Source organism: Pseudophryne corroboree, chromosome 1 (genome assembly GCF_028390025.1).
Source record: "Pseudophryne corroboree isolate aPseCor3 chromosome 1, aPseCor3.hap2, whole genome shotgun sequence".
Classification (NCBI taxonomy): domain Eukaryota; kingdom Metazoa; phylum Chordata; class Amphibia; order Anura; family Myobatrachidae; genus Pseudophryne; species Pseudophryne corroboree.
Window position 1 is genome coordinate 437623580 of NC_086444.1, and position 15787 is coordinate 437639366.

The 15787-nt window shown below is 41.6% G+C and overlaps 1 protein-coding gene across 1 annotated transcript in view; it reads left to right on the plus strand.

The window, feature by feature from the left end:
* The window catches only part of RPGRIP1 (RPGR interacting protein 1), a 58039-nt gene that overhangs the window by 23738 nt on the left and 18514 nt on the right, over nt 1-15787 (plus strand). The window contains exons 11-18 of the mRNA XM_063946493.1: nt 5757-5830; nt 5919-6058; nt 6247-6404; nt 7318-7629; nt 8028-8145; nt 10121-10567; nt 10941-11080; nt 11230-11578. Of these exons, the coding sequence (XP_063802563.1) occupies nt 5757-5830; nt 5919-6058; nt 6247-6404; nt 7318-7629; nt 8028-8145; nt 10121-10567; nt 10941-11080; nt 11230-11578 (1738 nt within the window). The remainder of the gene's footprint in view (nt 1-5756; nt 5831-5918; nt 6059-6246; nt 6405-7317; nt 7630-8027; nt 8146-10120; nt 10568-10940; nt 11081-11229; nt 11579-15787) is intronic.

Below are 15787 nucleotides of genomic sequence, written 5' to 3' on the forward strand. Positions count from 1 at the left end.
TACGTGCGGTCCAGTCGTTCAGTACACAAACAACTAAGCTTATGTACGGAAAGACCAATGGAATCGAAACTTACGACTGCGAATTCCTTCAGCCAGAGCTTATATGGCCTATATGGGTGTTGACCAACCCTTTTCGGTGTTGTGCCTGTGAACTGTATAGCGGACTTCCTTGTCGGCTGTACCTGGACCTCCTGGTCTGCTATGACCTCCTGGTCTTGTTACAGTACGACCTCCTGGTCTTGTTACAGTATGACCTCCTGGTCTGCTATACTCTAATGCTCAAAATTGTATATTTAACCAGAGATGCCTCCCTAGCCACCGTGCACGTCACTTACACGCATGTACCTCACGAGTACTCGACTTTTCTTGTGGTTCAACCTTTAAAAATTGTAAAAACACTCACTCATCACATGTACACTTTTGTTTCTATTTCTATTTCTGCGCAGAAATTTTTCTTCAGATCAGGTGTGTTACCAATTAGGAGCAGGATCTGTTAATTAAAATTTCGGACACCCAAAAATAGACTTGCGTTATTTCTCGCCTCGCGTTATTTATCGCTTTGCGTTAAAAATCAACTTATCGTGACTTGAGCTACGTGGGCGTAACCGGACGCTCCGTTGCGTAACGTACGCAGCGTGCGTCGGCCTCTGGATTGCGTACGCAAGTCTTTGTTAGAGACACGTATACGCAAAGCAAAGATCCACCGTAACACAATTTATACTTTTATCAATGTAGATGATCCTTGATCATCTACCGCACAACACACTGACTTCGCCTTATCTCCCAGGCAAAACTGTGTGTTTTGTCTATCTTTTAACTATATTACCTTTACTCTTAAACTATGAAATAACGGCAAATCTTTTTTTAGCACTTCTATCAACTATAAAACTGGCAGACAGGAGAGTGATATACGAAAATGAAAAAGAAAAGGAAATGCAGATATATATGTGTGCGTGCGTGTGTACGCAAGACAGAAAAATAAACAGTTTTAAAAGACACTAGCGTTTTGTTCTTACCTCCGGTTCCCGGATTCCTTCAGCACTCTTTACCTAAGTGAAGCAGACGCTTATCCTGTCAGCACTACGAGGGATACAACCTCCCGCCCTTTGCTGAGGGATAATGTCTGCTGATCTACCTAGTGCAGATATGTGAAGGACGGGCGAGCCGCCAATTGATAAAGCTAAATATTTATCGTATATAAAACACCTTAAGAGGTCTAAGAACACTGTACGCTATCTACATAAGAAGTACCGTAAGGGTACGCAAGTTGTGTAGCGATCGCTCAACCGTATTCGAGACGCTCAAGCGTCACGTTCGCTTACGGTCCAGTGATCACAGGCAGGCACGCTATTGGCTGCCGACTAACGTAATGATTCGCTATAGCGAAGCGTACGCTCGGGACCACGAGGAGATCACCAGCGGTGCAGACGCTTACAACGTTAAAACCTTTATATCTATACCTTTAACAATGAGATACACAGTATACCTTAGTGTGGAGACAGAGTGTAAGTGTAACCTGGTGTAACCTGATTAACTACAAAGCTGCTTGAGCGTCACCGACTCTCAGAGAATACTTAACCCTTATAAAGAATACACAGATACCTGGGCTTAGGGTCCAAAACCTATTATATGTATTATAACTATTATACTTGCAAAAAGGAATCACAGTACAAATGATACACTACAATATAACATAAACCAACTAACCAGATAAACTAGACAGGAAATACAATTCAATATAATTAAAGGAAAATACGAGAGAAAGAGTAGAGAGAGAGAGAGATGGCTCACAGTAAGACAATATGATTACGGAGAAAACTTACGCACAAGGGGAACGATCGCATGCGCCTCGATATCCAGCTCCCGATTATCAGCAATGAGAACCGTTGAAGAGAGAGAGAACTGGATACGGTCGGCCTGCCTATTTATGCCCCACACACAATACAATTCAATGGTCCCTACAATCTCATTGTTCATTGGACATAGGAATTCGGCTTCGTATTATAACAAAAGGTCATAGGTTGATTCATACAGGTGGGCTGTGACTATTTCCAACTGCTCAGGTGGGAGGGAAACTGGGTTTCCCGCCGCATGGGTAATAAAGTGCAAATAAAGTAAATGTTCATAAACTTCTTATGTCCATAACTATTCGCACGAGCGATTGATCTGTTTCAAACCAACACCGGAATATTTCTAATTAAATATTCTTCCGATGGATACTAAACACCACTGTATTACTCCTGTCTGACCCTTCGTATCAAACAAAGAGGGATTCCTCTGTTCATAAACATTCTATATTAACCAAACTTTCAGAATCTATCAAAGGGACCATGATCTACAAAATACATTATTAGTGAAAATATGTAATGATTGAGTCGCACGCTACGATCGCATAAACTCTACCGTAAATACGCATACCATGCGCCTGCGGGTGCCCGCGACTGTGAGTATGCGCACGTACGGGAGAGCGTACGCATGCGCAGCACGGACCTGTGTGAGGTGCAAATATGGTAGTGTGCATAGAGATATTTTTCTGACTTTGACAAGTGTATAATGGGGGTAATTCTGAGTTGATCGCAGCAGGAACTTTGTTAGCAGTTGGGCAAAACCATGTGCACTGCAGGGGAGGCAGATATAACATGTGCAGAGAAAGATAGATTTGGGTGTGGTGAGTTCAATCTGCAATCTAAATCGCAGTGTAAAAATAAAGCAGCCAGTATTTACCCTGCACAGAAACAAAATAACCCACCCAAATCTAACTCTCTCTGCACATGTTATAGCTGCCCCACCTGCAGTGCACATGGTTTTGCCCAACTGCTAAAAAAATTCCTGCTGCGATCAACTTGGAATTACCCCCAATAATCCATATTTGCACCCACTGTTTTATAAGACTGCAATTGTAAACATAGCTGTCATAAACTGTGTATATGTATCAAAAAACTAAATACAAAGTTACCACGAGAAAATCTTCCTGCAGTACTTTGACTGAACTAATCATTTAAGAGATACAAACTGCTGAAAGAGCTACATAATATTTGCAGCCATCATATTACAACAGTGTAACAGGCATTATTTGTAGCCATTTATATAATAACAGTGTAACAACAGGTGCATTACTCAGAGGCTGTGTGTCCTCTTAACAATGGGGGTCATTCCGAGTTGATCGCACGCTGCAACTTTTTGCAGCCCGTGTGATCAACTAGACGCCACCTATGGGGGAGTGTATTTTTGCATAGTAAGGCTGCGATTGCTTGTGCAGCCCTGCTATGCAAAGAAAGTTTTGTGTAGAACAAGACCAGGGTATGAGTTACTTACCCTGTGCAATCAATCCTGCATTGCAGGTCCCGGAATTGATGTCAGACATCCGCCCTCCAAAACGTTTGGGCACGCCTGCGTTCGCCGCACCACTCCCAGAAAACGGTCAGTTGATTGCGGCAGCGATCGCTTTCTTCGTTCTTCTTTTCATTGCCATTGCATGCGCAGAACCGACCCATTTGCACTGCTGCGAAAAATAGCAGCGTGCGAACGGGTCGGAATGACCCCCAGTATTATAAGAAAACTTCATTTAATGGGATCTTAACGATTTAGGTACGCATGAGAGTATAGCATCATTAAAAGTAGATTTGTAAGCCTACAGGCTTTAATAATATGAAGTTTGTTGAACCATTTTAAGAAATGTATAAATAAAAGTTACATTTTAAATAAATACAGGAAAAATGTGCACCCAATAATAATCCAGTTCTCTCTCTTCTAAGTATTCCATTTGAGGATGTTTCCCCCTCACACAAGAATGCACAGACATTTTTACTCCTTGCGAGCACTTGCTTTGGGCACCATCTAAGAATTGGGCAGATCTCATCTTAAACTTTTATTGTACTCTGCAAATTCAGCAGAATTTTAGGGTCACTTGCCTACATAATTTAAGACATAAGGACCTGATTCAGAGGAGAATGTGATTTGTAATACTGCTGTGTCTTTGGATGCAGCAGTGATGTGAAAATATGCTAATGCCACAGGAGGCGTCTGAAGAGGAAAGATGCCTCTTGCCGGCATCGCAGATCCAATTGCTGCTTCCAAAGATGCAGCCAGTGGCCATCTGAGTAAGCCTAAACTTACACTGAATGACCCCTGGAACTCTTCTGCCGGGGTCAAGAAATCTGCCTCAGATGATACAGAGCCTGGCCTTGTTGTGCCTGTAAAGCGGTCCCCTTTGCTGCACGCTCCACGCCTGCAAACTACCACAGTCTGTGAATCAGACTGTGGCATAGGGAGCACTGCATGCAACAGTGCAGGACCTGTTCTGCACATGTGCAGATTGGGCTGCGTGCCAATGCAGTCCCGTTCCATTGGAGTTGTATGCAAATTATCAGGTCCATATATACGGCTAAACCAGAGTGTAGAGAAAACAAAAAAACAGCTAATCCAGTGAAGAAGGAGAAAACAAAAATTACCAATGCATGAAAATAATGTGTCTAAAGTGGTCCTCTTCTCACAGGGTGGTTCTTCAAATATTCCCTCAAAACAAAGCACACTTTTAGTTTGCAGAGGTGTATCTAGGTTCCAGAAAATAGTTGTATGACTTGTAGTGTGCCGAGCTGCCCATCCGGGTGCACCAATGCAATATAAAGCGACTTGCAGGGTGCTCTTCATAAATGTGATCTTGTGGCTATGCATTACAAGAGAAATGCTGCATACATAGCACATTGTAAAACATCTCCTTTCCATCCTGCCAACCACATTTGACCAAATATCTGATTTTCCTGATAAAATAGTGTTTGTAAAGTTGGTTACATACTTAAAGATTATTATCTTTCCAACCAGAAAGCTTTACCTGGTTGGAATTAAAATCTGGTAATGTACTGTAGTATCAGGGGCCAATCAGATGTTTGTTTCCAAACACAGGAAAATAGGCAAAAATTGTTTAATCTGTTTTCTGGTGTTTGGGAGCTTATGGTCCATTGTGTTTTACATTACCAGATTTTTGTACCAACTAACCAACTCCTTGGCTGGTTGGAAGGATAATCATCAGGTGTATGGCCAGTTCAACGTATTTCGAATTCAAAATACTCCTCTTCCCTATTTGATTTTCACCTTTGCTAAAGGTGAATAAAAGTATGTGTATCTATAACATAAGCTGACTCAAGTTATCATCAGTAGATTTAACAGCGAGTGATATTCTTATCATGCACTATGAATGGTAAATGGTACTCCAGCCAATCAGCTCATAACTGTCATGTGTTCCAAAATTTATAGAATGGAGCTGATTGGATGGAGCACCATTTATCATTCATAACAAGTGATAAAAAGAATATAATTCGTTAAATCTGCTATGATAGGTAGAGCAGATGTCCTTCTCTTGCTGATGGTAAGAAGTAACTATTTTGGCACACAGTCTCTCCTTTTAGCAGAATGAACATTGGGGTAATTCAGAGTTGATCGCAGCAGCAAATTTGTTAGCAGTTGGGCAAAACCATGTGCATTGCAGGGGGGGGGGGGCAGATATAACATTTGCACAGAGAGTTACATTTACTGGCTACTTTATTTTTACACTGCAATTTAGATTTCAGTTTGAACACACCCCACCCAAATCTAACTCTCTCTGCACATGTTAGATCTGCCCCTCCTGCAGTGCACATGGTTTTGGCCAACTGCTAACAAATTTGCTGCTGCGATCAACTCTAAATTAGGCCCATTAACCAGTTACAATGGTATAAATGCCTCAGTCTTGGTGCTGTGACATTGTAGCTTTATTTCAGTGTCAGGAGCGGGTTTGTGACCTGGAGAAGGAGAAAGAACTTATCAAAGAAAACTATGAAAACCTTCTTAAAAGGTGAGCTGAGAATTGGCTGGTGAGGTAACATAAGGCATTATAGATGGACCTGAATATCGATGAGAGGTTGTTCTCATTGTTTTATCAGCTCTCTGGACTCTGAGCGTGTGAACTCCTGGAAAGCAACAGAAGCCGAGTTGAAGGCCCAGATTACAAGGCTGGAGGGACAAAATCATTGCCATGTGTTCGATATTACGCAAAACAAGGAGCAACTTCAGCATGAGAGAGGTTATCATTTATGAAGTAGACAGAAAATACTAATAACTATTATTAAAAAGCAAAAACAATTTAAATAGAACATAATTGCTGCTCAAACAAGCAAACAGTAGATCATAAGACAGATAGTGGTAATACAGTAGATATTAGTTAGTGATTGCTACACTATGTACTGTAACCATCTTCCCTGCCGTTCACAGAACAAAATATTCACCTAAAACTAGAGATCTCCCAGCTGCAGTATCAACTGCTTGAAAAGATGCAAGAAATCCACAACCTTCAGGACAGAGTTTCAACCATTTTATCTTCAGCGGCCAGTAAGAAAGTTCCTTGTGAGCAGGAAATGACATCAGTTCAGGTGAAAATAGGATAATAAAATGCATTGCTGTAACACTGTAAGTAACAGTTATTGTAAATCTAGTGGGAGAAATGAGAAAACCTGCTGCAATTTATCTTCATTCTCTGCAACCCAAGAACGCGAAGCTGTCATTTTACTGAATTGCACCTTATATGGCAAATATTCCAATCTGCTGGCATTATTTTCTTTAGTATCTTACTTCCATTCCTCCGTGTCATGGCAAACATTACTGCTGCAATTTACCATTACATACCCATCTGAGTAAACAATCTCTAAAGACGAGAGTTACTTACAGTAGATGGTAGCTTTTGTGGCCGCTGTTTAAGTCTAGTGTGTGATATGGAGAATCGGTGTAACAAGAATATTGGTTTGAGCTTAAGTGCCACTATTTAATCAGAAAAAATAAAACAATGTTTTATATTCACTACATCCACCCCGCAATGCCCCCCCCCCTCCTCCCCCACCAAGAAGAAAAAAAAAAGTGGGCAACTGTTTGGGTTCTTTTCTCAGTAATCTTTAAAACAATACAGGATGATAGAATTTATTAAAGCTATTTTTATATATATATATATATATATATATATATAATGCCATCAACTTTACAGAACCTACCGCAAATGCATAGCATACTACAATTGCCAGAACTATCTCTTTGATACATACCAAGGTAAATAAATATATTGATGGGAACATTTTTCTATATTAAAATTTTTCATTTAGCTGCATAACTTTATATTCTGTAGTAAAGTAACAATTTTTGTTAATTTAAGACACAGGCGGTTTTTATATGAGACAACAGTAACATTATGTAGTTTCATTTGTCAAGTACAGCAGGTTATTAGCTTATTCTCCATAACTACTAAGTAATTAGGAGAAGAATTTTGAGTTAATAAGATGATTCTACTTGCTTTAGGTTTGCAGTATGGAAGACTTTCGAAGAATGAGAGGAACTAGTTGTGGTGAGAATGGTCTGTTGGATGAAGGAAGAGTGAGGAACAAAGAAAAAGAGGGAGACAATACTATGCAGAGACAAACTGAGCCAGAATCTGATATGGGGTGCGCAGATCTCCAGAGAGAGAAAGAAGAGGAGGAGAGGAGAGAGATGGAGCGGGAAAGACAAAGGAAGATGAGGGAAATGGATGCTGCTCATGCTGAGACCATTCTGGAATTAGAGAAAATTCGGGAGATGTTATTCTTGCAGCATAAAATCAACAAGGATTACCAGGTAACTGAAGAAGCATCATTCACTTAGTCTCCTAAAGAAACATCAAGTTAAAATGTAACCTGGGACCTGTTGCAGGTCTTCATCAGGTGTTCGTATTAAATAATTGTCAATATATGGAAGATTTTGTCAAGTCTTATTGAAAGACTAATAGTTACCTGAAGTAGGTTCTGCTGTATAGGCTATAGATTTTATGTCCAACTTCAATCTAGACATTAATTACAATAGAGGACACTATGACATAAATAAGCAATTTGTAGTAATCTGTCCAAGCACAATATGCATGTACAATTCCTTGCATCTCTGATTAATCTGTACAGTTTGGAAATGTTCTTACATCATCTTCATGTATATTCATTTCTAAATATATTATCTTGTTCTTTCTGCCCTGCCAATGACAGGATGAGCTGAAGGCTGTGAAACTTAAGGCAGAGTGTGAAAGCCGAGAAAGAGAAGAAAAGGAGCGTGACATTGAGGCCAGACTACTTCAGCGCAACTCCAGGATCCAGATATTGGAAGGTATCATTACTGTATAGAAGTGTACAGGATAACGGACTAGGAGTCTAGTTGTGTATCATTTATTTACTAACATAGAGTCTCAAATTATTTTTAAATGTAATATATCACACATATATAGAAGTCTAAAGCAGTGAGGTGAATGGCAGGGGAGGCACTGGCTAGTATCAGAGCCAGGTTTACACACACATATGATTTGGTGGTGATTTTTGACTATACAAATGATTAGAATAATACAAAGAGATTTCTCAGTTATAAATCTCTTCTTTGTATTAGTCTAATCATTTTTATAGTCAAAACTCTGGAATACATTGTAGTATCAGAGATGATGCTCTGCTTCCCCTGCCTACCCTGACTGCATGTCATTGGTCTAAAATACTTCATGAAGGCTGAATTATGACCATGCATAAAAACTCAAACCAGCAGCAAATATAATCTTTTGTGAGACAATTCACCTGCTTTTGTGCAGACTTAGGAGTCTATTTACTAAGCCTTGGATGGAGCTAAAGTGGATAGAGATAAAGTACCAGCCAACCAGCTCTTAACTGTCATTTTTCAAACCCAGCCTGTGACATGGCAGTTAAGAGCTGATTGGCTGGTACTTTATCTCCGTCTAAAGCTTAGTAAATAGACCCCTTAAGCATGTTATGGGTATGGGCACTGTTCCTTCATGAACATGGTTTATTTGCTGGAATGAGATTATCTGTAAGAGATAAAGGAGTGCAGAGGACAGTTTTCCAGTCAGTACACTGGTGTTTCCTTATTTGTGGGTTTATTTCTCTCCCCACAAAAAGACTTGATTTTTCCCTATATATAAACCCTATGCAATTTTGTGGGAAAGTGACCTTCGACTCAGGGGCGGATTTAGGGGTCGGCCACCCTATGCACAGCATTAATGCCCCCCACCACTCAGTTTTATTATTTTATTACTAGCTTATAAGTCCTATTTTGGCTATGGTCAATATAATAATGAAACAAGCCCTGAACTATGACATTTTATTGTAGTTTTAATGATGTACTCATACTGTATTTACTAAGTAGGACAGTTTACAGGGCTTCCTTGTTGCTTTAAAAACATTTCGGCCTTACAGTAATAAAACTAAAATCTGAGTGCCTCAACCCAGCAAGAGGCACTCCTAGTAATGTGCCTCACGCCCATAATGGGAAATCTACCACAACTGCTAGTTACACTTCAAGTGATGTAATGAAAACCTTCAAACATACAAAAGTAACTCAAGTAATAAAGATAACTCCAATATCCCATCATTGTCATTTAAGACAAATCAAACTGGACCAAGCGTTATTTAGAAGAAACACATACAAGATTATTTTGATGAATAGCACGGTCATACAGTGGTAGTACCAAGGGTGTAACTACCACAGGTGCAAGGAGTGCATCCACTATGGGGCCCACAGCTGACAGAGGCCCATGTTCCTGGTGAAGTTCCATGTGCAATATACATTTTTCACCATTGAGTGGCACATTAGGGATCTTACAAAGAGTTGCTATGGGGCCCACAAGCATCTAGTTACTCCTCTGGGTAGTAGGGTAGAATTTGTAGGAATGTTTTCACTCTCTCTGCTATGTACATAATCAGGTGTATACCCAGACATACAGTAGTACTATGCTATTAGGGGAGCCCAAAGAATGGGAAACTGGATGCACTTTTTGGTTCTAATGCAGCCAAATGTGAGGAGAATGGAAGGAAACTTCAGTGAAGTACACTTAAATGTACAAATGTTTTTAATACACAAACAAATGTAAAAAAAATGTTAGTTACATCCTGTACATTTTTTGCACTTACATCTTCGTATAACACTTTCTGTTCCTGTCTATTCCTTGGTCCTGCATTGTTTGCACTTTGTACCTTAAAGATCATACTTATCATTGATTTGCTAGGGCAATACTTGACCACAATGTTAAATGCGCCTTACTATATCATCGATATGTTACATTTTCATGTCTATTTCTTTCCAGCTCAGCTGAAGGACATTGCATATGGCACATATCCTGTCAGACTTAGTACTGAAGACTCCCCCTGTTCTGAAGTCGGTGTCTCTGCACCTTCCCTACATCGTGGGGAAACTCTATTTGAGGTCAATATTGGCAGTATCTGTTTTACCCCTTATGGCGTAAGCATAATTGAAGATCCTCAACCAATCACCTTCTGTATCTACTCATTGTATGACTTTGAGACTCATGCCACTCCCGTTGTAACTGGCATCAGCCCTCAATACAACTTCACTTCTTGTTATGCGGTAACACCAGATCCTGAATTCCTGCGTTACCTAAGGGTTGGGACTCTAACAGTGGAGCTTTATCAAGTCATAGGTGGGGGGCACTGTGAACTGGCACGTGGCCGGCTGAAACTGGACTCAGTACTGCAAACTACAGACAGAGTACACAGCTCTATCACTCTAAATGGTAAATTCTCTATTATAACAATCCATGTGGACCACTGACAATAGAACGCTGACTGTTCCTTACTTCTGGATGTTGGTTTGTTGATTTATTAGTTTTACATATTATATGATTTTTCAGATTTTTTTAATAATTATTAATCCTATCTATGATGTGATATTGCTAAATATGCTATTATACTGTGTAGTAATATGATATACTGGTCAGATTTGCTGTACTTTTTATTTCACTATTTTCCTGTTAACCAACCAGTATATAAATGCGGGAGTTGGAAATTAACACTCTGATTATTCAGAATATTGACTTTCTATTTATAATGCAATTATTAAAAATAACCAGTCATTAATGCCATGATTACACTCCCTGCAATCTTTAGATGCCTCTGGAGAAAACATAGGAGAATTGGACTTCTGGCTGCGAATGCATGGACCCCTGTCTCGTTCCCAGTGTCTCCAAAGACAAAGAAGCAAAGCACATAGCTACCTATATACTGGCAGACCTGGTGCTGCAGCAAAGGTGAGAAGACAGAAAGAGACTATTAAATGGCCAGAGATTGGAGATCTAAATATACAGCAATTGAAGTCAGAGTCTGCTCAGACTGAAATAACCTTAATATATATTGACGTAGATAACTGATGCCTTTTTGTATTCTTTTTGTTCTTCAGTCGAGGACATCAGTGGTACATAGTGGCCTTCAGAATGACTTGACTATCCGGATCTGGGGTTGTAGAAGTCTAAAAGTGAGCAGTCTGGGGCACCAACCCAGTCCATATATTGTTTATCGCTTCTACCATCACCCAGACCACTCCACCACTATCATACCCTGTAGTAACAACCCTCAGTTTGGGGACGAAACTGTATACACTTTACAGTTGACCACTGACCTGGAAAGATATCTTCAGAGGGAGCATCTGAATGTTTATGTCTTTGATGATGAAGAGACACAGCCAGGAGATTACTTGGGAAAAGCTGAAGTGCCACTGCTGAGCCTGACACAGGGAAACCGCATTCATGGTGAGAGTTCAAAAGGGAACCAAAACCAAAAATGAAAATGCACAAATGTAAACGTTCAGACCTTGTTGGTGTATACTTATCTTTTTACTCAACCATCATTCGTGTACTTAGGGCCTGATTCAGAGCTGTATCAAGTCAGATGCAAGCAGGGCCGGATTGGGAACAAAAAGCGGCCCTGGAAAAATTTGTACTAGTGGCCCCACATGGGCAGCACCAGAGGTGTAAGGTCTAGCCATGGGCCATGGCAGCAGCACCCTCCCCCCAAGACTTTCCAGATAGAGGGCATGTCCAGCATCAAGGAGGAAGTTAAAAATAAATTAAATAAAATTTTATGAGCACATTATATGATACACCTTCAGAATTTAGGAAACTATATCATTCTTTAGAAAGATATATTTTCTTGCTTATTACACCAACCATATCCCAATCACTATTCACTCAATCATATATGTCAGCCAAGCAGGCAGACAGAGTATACACTAGATCACAGCTTCTCAAACTCGGTCCTCAGGACCCCACACGGTGCATGTTTTGCAGGTCTCCTCGCAGAATCGCAAGTTAAATAATTAGCTCAACATGTGGACCTTTTAAAATGTGTCAGTGAGTAATTAATACACCTGTGCACCTGCTGGGTTACCTGCAAAAAAATAGGATTTTGGTACTTACCAGGTAAATCCTTTTCTTTAAATCCATAGGGGGCACTGGAGTACTCTGGGGATATGGACGGTTCCACAGGAACTAGGCACTGAATAAATTAAAATTTGAAACTACTTCTCCCTTCCATATCCCAGAGTACCTCAGTGTTTTTTTACTGAGCCGAACAGGAGCTATAGAGGTTAATGGAGAATTACATATAACAAACGAACAACAATAAAGTTGACACATAACGTTACTGACAACTATCAGTTGACACCAACCCAACAAACTTGCTAATTTGAACCAGTTGGTGAGAGTGTGTTACCATAAGATTCTCTGAACTTACCACAAGCCAGGTAAAACTGCTCTGGGTGGGCGTCCAGTGCCCCCTATGGATTCAAAGAAAAGGATTTACCTGGTAAGTACCAAAATCCTATTTTCTTTTTCATCCACTAGGGGTTACTGTAGTACTCTAGGGATGTACCAAAGTTTCCCCCCTGGGCGGGAGAGCTGTTTGGCACCTGTAACACTAGACGGCCAAAGCTAGATGCTGATGCCGCAAAAGTATCAAACTTGTAAAAGCGCACAAACATGTGCATTGAAGACCATGTAGCCGCCCTGCAAAAGCTGTGTCGTAGAACTCCACGACCAGCTGCCCATGACATTCCCGGAGAACATGTGGAATGAGCTGTTACTGATGTAGGCGGCTGTAACCTAGCATGAAGGTAAGCCTGACGTATGGTCAGTTTTATCCATCTGGATAAGGTCTGCTTAGAAGGTGGCCAACCCATCTTGGCCGCATCATAGAGGATAACAACGTATCCGTCTTAGGAACTGTAGACGTTCAGAATACATAAACGCGTAATGCGTGTACCCCAACCAAAATTCCAGAATCTCCTGTTAACACAGAAACTACTATTGGATGATTGATGTGAAAAGAGGACCCTACTTTTGGTAGGAAAGCGGGATTCGTCCAAAGTTCCGCTCTGTCATTATGAAACACTAAATACGGTGGCTTGCATGACAAGGCACCCAAATCTGAAAACCGCCCTGCCGAAGCTAAGGCTAGGAGAGAAATTGTTTCCCAAGTGAGAAACTTAATATCCACTTGTTGTAAGGGTTCGAAATAAAAAGACTATAAGCAATCTAAAACCAGATTCAAGTCCCATGGCGCAGTAAGTGGAGTGAAATGGAGGCTGTACTTTGAGGACACCCTGCATAAAGGTGTGTACCAACGGCAATAGAGCCAATCTTCTGCAGATATCTGCACCTTTAGTGTGGATAAACGCCGACCTCCATCTAACCCCATCTGTAGACATAACAAAAAAGATGGGATAACTTGAAAGATGATGTCGGAAACTTCCGAACTTCACACCAACCTATATAGGCACGCCATACTCTGTAATAATGAGCTGCCGTAACTGGCTTACTAGCATGTAACATGGTTGGTATAACCTATTCTGGAATTCCCTCTCTTTATAAGAGGGCTGTCTCAACAGCCACTCTGTCAACGCAGCCGCGCTAAATCGGAGAAAAAGAACGGACCCTGATGTAACAGGTCCGGAAGCAGTGGGAGCGGCCAAGGAACGTCCGCGAGTAGACCGCGAAGATCCGAAACCAAGCTCTCCAAGGCCATTAAGGCGCCACTAGTATGACTGTGGCGGACTCTCTTTTGATCCGTTTTAGCAACAGAGGGAGCAGCGGAAAACGGTGGAACAGATACACGAGACTGTATGGCCACGTGATTGTGAGAGCATCCACCGCCACTGCCTTTGGATCTCTCGTTCTGGACACGTACTGGGGCGTTTGATAATTGTGGCGAGATGCCATCAGATCCACTTGCGGGTAACCCCACCTCTGGACCAACATGCGAAACACTTCTGGATTTAATGCACATTCTGGATAAAAATCCCGACAGCTGAGATAATCCGCCTCCCAGTTGTCCACTCCCGGAATGAATACTGCCGACAAAATCACCTCGGCCCAATTGAGGATTCGAGCTACTTCCCGCATGGCCATGCGGCTTTTCGTTCCTCCTTGTTTGTTGATGTATGCGACCGCCGTCGCGTTGTCTGACTGCACCTGAACAGCCTGAGCCTGCAGCATGTGCACTGCTTGTCGTAGCGCATTGTAAATTGCCCGGAGTTCCAGGACATTTATAGACAGCAATCTTTCGTGATCCGCCCAGAGACCCTGGAGCTGAAAATTTTGAACTACAGGTCCCCAACCTCTGAGACTCGCGTCCGCCGTGAGAATTATCCAATTCCAGGCGCCGAACTGTTTCCCTGCGGTTAGATTCTGTACTTTGAGCCACCAGAGTAGAGACACTCTGGCCTTTGGAGACAACCTCACCCTGCGGTGAATCAGCAGAAGCGAGCCCGACCATTGTGCGAGCACATCCAGTTAAAAAGGACGTGAGTGAAGTCTTCCAAACTGAAGCGCTTCGAAAACCGCCACCATTGTGTCTAATAGGCGAATGCACAAATGAACCGAGACTGTGCGTGGCTTAAGCACTAATTGTACCAGATGACGAATGACCTGTACTTCTGTTCGGGTAGGTAAATTCCTTGATTTACCGTATCGAGAATCATACCTAGGAATTGAAGTCGATGAGACGGAATCATTCAGAAATTCGCGTAGACAATGGTAGGAAAACAGATTCCCCCCCCCCCACCTGGTTTGTGATCTATTCTCGTCTGGAACATAGCCAACGTGGACGTTGTGTGCCACTAGCGAAGCTGAAACACAAGAACCAACTGCCAAAGTCACAAAAGCTGTAGGCAGCAAGAAGTGTAAGGGGGTCTTTATTTAGGGCAAACCTGAACTGGAGTGCCCTGCCACTACAGCCTTGTTACCTCAAACCCTTACCAAAGCAGGGCGAAGCAACAGCCATACTGCTGTGTAGGGTACACTCCGATAGGTAGTTAAACGCCCAATAATTGCAATTGTCTCTCATTGGAAATTGTTCAGCCTTTGCTGAGAACCTAACATACTGGCCTGGTGCTATGAGGGCTGGCGGTGAATCGACCGCAACAATTTAGCTGAAAACAGTAAAAAAAAATAAAAAAAAAAATTCCTCCTCTCAGGCAGTACATGCGCCCGCATTTTCCCCCAAAGAGGACCGGTAACGGTCTGTCTGTGCAGTCGTATTTGTCCGACACACTGTGTCACTGACTCTGCAGCGAAGTTGCTTGTTTGAATATGCATTAGACTTAGTGATCATGTACCCCGACCAGTAAGTACACTACGGAAGTAATCTGTGTATAAACCTGCATTACCGTGCATGTGGTTACCAGCAATAGTGAATCTTCCTGTAGAGACATGCTGTCAAAAACAATCAATAAATTAATAAATTAAATTCCTAACAACCCCCCGTCCCCAGAGGCTGAGTGTTGTAGGGCAGCAACCTCCTGCAAAGAACCAGGAAGTATTGTTAAAAATGGTGTCCTACCATGTTTTCTTTTTTTTTTTATATATATATATATTACACCTGTTAAACCAGGATCTGAACCAGTGTCCATGTAATCACAAAGTTCACTGTGGGCGGGAAGCCTAACCACTTGGCTACAGAGC